At 36.9% G+C, this 5,282-nt stretch overlaps 1 protein-coding gene across 1 annotated transcript; it reads right to left on the bottom strand.

Annotated features, from left to right (window-relative positions):
* Positions 1–2,106: 2,106 nt before the first annotated feature.
* On the bottom strand, positions 2,107–4,339 carry rd3l (retinal degeneration 3-like). The gene is made up of 3 exons (XM_015374216.1): positions 3,968–4,339; positions 3,041–3,373; positions 2,107–2,561 (listed from the first exon to the last, which is right to left on the bottom strand). The coding sequence occupies exons 2-3, from the start codon at positions 3,343–3,345 to the stop codon at positions 2,228–2,230; spliced, it is 639 nt and encodes a 212-aa protein (XP_015229702.1). The 5' UTR covers positions 3,346–3,373; positions 3,968–4,339; the 3' UTR covers positions 2,107–2,227.
* Positions 4,340–5,282: the final 943 nt, after the last annotated feature.

The raw sequence follows: 5,282 nt of genomic DNA, 5'->3' as shown, positions 1-5,282 counted from the left end.
TATATGTGTATATATATATATATGTATGTATATATATGTGTATATATATATATATGTATATATATATATATGTATGTATATATATGTATATATATATGTATGTATATATATGTACATTTTTTAACTTGTGAGAACAAAAAATACCTAATATCTTTAACAGAAATAACCCCTCACAGCTCTGTTTTTGCGGGAAACTTTCAACTGTTCTATGCTTGGAGGGTCGGTTGCCTAGCAACTTCAATTTTGCCACCAGTTCCCACTGCGTGCCTTTATTGGTTCAGGACAAGTGGTGTAAAGGTGACCTTCGCCATGAAACACTCTATAACAGGTGAACAAATTTCCAAGTGGTTCACATCAGGGAACGCATTTACCTCACCGAACCGGAAATATGAGAGCAAAACCGAATGTGCTTCACCGACAGAGAGCAGGTGAGGAAAATGGGGGGGAAAAAAACGGTTGGAACATTTTAGCTAATTGATGCTAAATTGACAAGCTAGCTAGACACCTACAGTCTGGCCCTGAAATTTGGAAAGCTTTATTAGGGAAGGGATTAGAATACGTTCAGTGTTAAATTGTATTTTAAATTTATTTAACCTTGAAATCCAGTTTAATGCAAATATATCTCGTTGCTTGTAAACCGTTGATGGTAAGAGATGTCATCTTTTCGCTTAAAGAAAAAGCCTTAAAAAGGCCCTCTACTTAATTTTGTACACAATAGTTGCTATAAAAAGAGGCGAATCTAGTAAATTTTTATTTTTTTTTATTCTGCGTATTTGGGTAAAAGCGAAGATAACTGGTATAAACTAGCTAGCCACATGGTGGGCAGCTATGGCCACCGGAACCTTTTTTTAAATATTAGGTTGTCAGACCACCACTGCCCCCTGTCGGCCAAAGGTTTAAGCAATCCCTTCGTTGAATTTTTATGAAGCCTTTTCCCTCCTGTTATAACTTTAAAGAAAACATGCGCATTCACCAAAAAATCAGGTATATTACAAATAAATTAAGAATGCATCTATGTTCTAGAATTTTATAATACAGGCATGTTTGAGAAGTCATCTCTTGATTGACCTTGAAATAAAAGCTGTAAATCTAAACAATTTTTACCCTAGAAAAGTGTGTATACTTGATAGAAATCCCCCTGTATCTTGGAGGAAATGAAGAAATTAAAATGCAAACATTATCATGTCTTCTGGGAATGCCCAATTATAAAAGATTACCGGAAAGAGATAAATAATGCCTTACAAGATTTCCGTAAAAATTCAAAAAATATCCACTGGACTTGGTTTTCAAGATTTGAAATCTTGAAAACCAAGTCCAGTGGATATTTTTTGAATTTTTACGGAATTACTTTGACCTGGATGACTGAGAACCTTCATCAGTGCCTTACAAGATATTTTCAAACAGAACATTCCATTGTAGATCAAGCTTATGTATTTTGGTATACAGTATTTCCTCAAGAAGCCTCAAAAAGAAATACATTTTTAATGAATATTTTATTCGCAGCAAGTAAGAAAAACATTACAAGAGAATGGTTATCACAGGACAAACTAACTTTAGATGACTGGAAATAACATTTAATATATATAACACGGAAAAAATGACACCCTCTCCCAATCACAAGAATTAGCAATTCTGTCAGCGGTGGCAGATTTAGGTAGACTATGTAAAACTTAAAAAATCTGATTTCAATTTTAGACACCAAACTTGATTGAATCTCCTCACCAATCCACTCTCCTAATATGTAAAATTTTATTAAGTTTTTTCATTGTTGTGTTTCCTTTTTAGTTTTTGTTCTTGTTCTCTTTTTATTTCTTCTTGTTTCATAGTCCTTCCCAGGGAAGTGAAATCACTGCTTTGTTTGGATTGCTATAATGCAATGCCTTACTTGTTCACTTTATTTCAAATGGAGTTAATTCAGTGAAGCACAGGCCTATGTGAATTATAATTTCCTGAGAATCAATAAAGATAAAATAAATAAATAAATAAAAATAAAGAAAAGTGTGTATTCTCAGGTAGTACAGGACTGCTACAGACACCAGGAACAATACTTGTTTTTTTTTTTCATTTGTGTTTAAACCAGTCATTCAATGAGGAATATATTCAGGGTTCATCCTCAGTATTTTATAGGATGTTTTCACATTTTGTTAAGTAATGCTATAAATGGAACTCTGTCTCCATGCCACAGTTTACTTATGTAGCAGTCAAAGCTGTGAAGAGGTGTGTCCCCTCACAGTGTTGTGCTCTCTCCTTTGGGTCGTCGAGGCCCGGGGTAGTAATACGGAAGATCCCAGACCCCGCTGGGCGTGAATGAAGTTGAGTGCCTCATGGCTCGATCCACATATCCAGAAACTGTTGGGATCTCTTCCCTCTGTTGACCTCCCCACTGGGGTGTAATGGGAGTGACAAAGCACTGCCGCTCGCACTGGCTTCTCCAAACCGCCATTGACAGGCTGTCTTCTTCACTATATTCTCTTTGGTTGAGGAAGTCTATCAGAATGTGCTTGAAGACAGACGCCAGCTCCCAGGGCCGTACGTCGTTGGTACCAAGAACTTCACGAAACCTGTTGAATAATATATTGGTAAAGTTATAAACCGGTACAATTGTTTCCTGACTTAATTCAAGAATTTAATACTGCTTGAATTCTTTTGTTTGTTTAAAAGTGTCAAAGGTTTTGCCTGCTTTTCTTGTAATTTGAGGAATGGCCTGTTTAAAATGTGACAGAGTAAAAAGAATGTCCCAAACATACCCCCACATTTCAGTCTGTGCTCTTCTGTAGTGTTTTGGTTATATAAGTGCACATTAATGACCTAGCTGTAAGGTTTTTGTGCGATAAGTAAGTAGGTCACAGTGCTGCTCAGCCATGGGCTCCGCAGATATTTTATTTCTTTTTCTATATAGTAGCTGAGGGGGAAACCTTAGTTACAGGCTACCCTAATCTTGCAGAGACGTTTTCCTTTTCACACGTGTGCTTTATTTTTGGCCCTGGGTTAGTTGAAACTGGAAATTGTTGACATCAGAATATGTTGAGCTTGTAAACACCTGGAGATGACTGTTGCTGTGTGGATCTGGGGAACCTGAGAACAGAGGAACTCTAGCTGGTGTAGCTCTGACGACGAGAGTAGTGTTTGTAGCCTTGGGTGTTTCTGAAACCAGCGGAGACCCAGGGCACTGTGGGCCAGCCTGTTCTCTCGCTCCAGTTGTCTGGCCAGACGTTCTCGCTCCTCTATGTGCCAAAGGAGCTCTGCGAGCAGCATATGACTGGGCACGACCTCTGTTCTGTTCAGAGATTCTTCAGTCTGCGCTTTCGTTTGATGCAACCACTTCATCCAGCTGAACAGAGGCATTGCTCTTTCTGAGAGTAGGCCCTAAAAACTGAACAAATAAGAATAAAAATGACTTAAATACAAAATGGTTTTACAATAAAAAAGTTTCTCATAAATATTTTAGAATATCTGTTCTTAAGGTACATCTAATTGAAACTAATAAAGGAGCATTTTAGCCTATTTGTGAGGAAAAACTCAAAAGTATAAATCACAAAATACCATGCAGCCACATTTCTTAAACTGGGTCATGCTTTTTATCTTAAAACCATAAGATTGGAACAATAATGTGCAGCAAGTGATATACAAGTGTTTTTTAGCTGAACTTAGATAATTTATAACATTGATCACAGGTGATCTCCCCACAAAATAAAATTTGTGTTCTAAATACGGTGACCGTTTTTCTACATCAACTCAAACTGGGCTTGGGACTATGGCCCAAATTTTTTTTATTTGGCTCTTTTTCACTTGCCATTTAATTTTTACAGCCTGTACATTTTTTCAAGGTCAGCCTCTTCAAAAATGTATATATTGGTATTTGCACAACAGAGCCTTAAAAGCCTCTGATTTAGTTTTTGCTTTCCCAAAAAGGAATTGAAGCATGCACATAAGATTTGAATATTAAAGAAAATAAATTTGTACTCACTGGCTTAACAAAACTGCTCTGCTGACACTGCTGCAAGCTGTTGGGAGACCTGGCAGAGATGTTTTCACATGGTTCACCTTCCGCCTTTCCCTTCTTTGGATTTACTGTTGCAAAGTTTACCTTTTTGATAACTGTCCCTTACGTTCCTTGGTGGCAATGGTTTAGTTTCGGCTGCAGTCCTCTGCTGGCTTGACTCTGTTCTCCTCTTGTTGTTTTTTTTATTTTTCCTCTGCGGTGATTGTCTTGTCCTCCCACTGTTCCTGCCACACAGACTTTGTCGGTGAGAGTTAGTCACATGCTGCCAACAGTCTAAGAGCTGTCACCTCTGCTATCCTTTCACCTCATTCGTCTCTCCGCTGTGTGCAGCTTTGCTGTAAGGTCAGCTGTTTTGTAGCTTCCACGATATGTTTGCAGTGGAGAGAAAGAGGATGAGAGTGCATGTGCGCTCACAAGCAGTGGGTGTATTTGTTTAAAGCCCTCTCTCAGTGCTGTAAGAAGGCACTGTCTGCTTTTGTATTAAAATCCTCTTCTCAGAGTTCAAGATGCGCGCACACACAAACACACACACACACACACATCTGTGGATCTGTTCCTCAGGCTTGAGAGCTGAAGGCCTGGTTGAACTTATGAGACAGAAATTTAGAAGAATAACAGGACACAGAGTTGGAGCAAAGCAGCTATTATGGTAAATAATGCATTAGCTAGGTCACACTGTTTCATGTTTTAAAAAAAAATAGACTTCTGTACACTTGTTCTGCCTAATACAAGAGTTTTGTATAATAACTTATTTGATCAAAAATAGGGGTAGGTTTGGGGGATTTCTTTTGTAAGGCTATTGTAAATGCACCAAAATATATAGTAAAAACATTATTTTTATTACAAAAAGTTCACAATTTAATTTTTATTTAAATAAAAGTAGGAGTGCAACTAACAATAATTTTGCAAATTGGTTAATCTGTCTATTATTTTTTCGATTAATAATCGGATAGTGAAAGTTTCCTTAACAAAGACTTTTTAAGAAATTAAACCAAAATTATTTAACTTGAAGAGTTCTGGATAGAGCATATTGACAGACGAAAAGTATTTCGTTTACTCATTTGTTTTTACAATTTTGGTACAATTGCTGCTCTAAGTGGGTTGCTCTCTCAGTCTGTACTCCAGTTACTAAATTAGTTGATCATTTCAATAATAGATTAATCCAATTAAATGTTTCAGCCCTAAATAAAAGTTTAAATCATTTGTCTAATTGTAACGATGGAACATGTAGATTTACGGCCATAACTGTTTAAAAGTATTAGGGTTATCAGGTTCACAC

This window comes from Cyprinodon variegatus, unplaced genomic scaffold (assembly GCF_000732505.1).
Source record: "Cyprinodon variegatus isolate N-32 unplaced genomic scaffold, C_variegatus-1.0 Scaffold99, whole genome shotgun sequence".
Classification (NCBI taxonomy): domain Eukaryota; kingdom Metazoa; phylum Chordata; class Actinopteri; order Cyprinodontiformes; family Cyprinodontidae; genus Cyprinodon; species Cyprinodon variegatus.
Note: the sequence above shows the minus strand (reverse complement) of the source record. Positions and strands in the feature narration are given on the sequence as shown.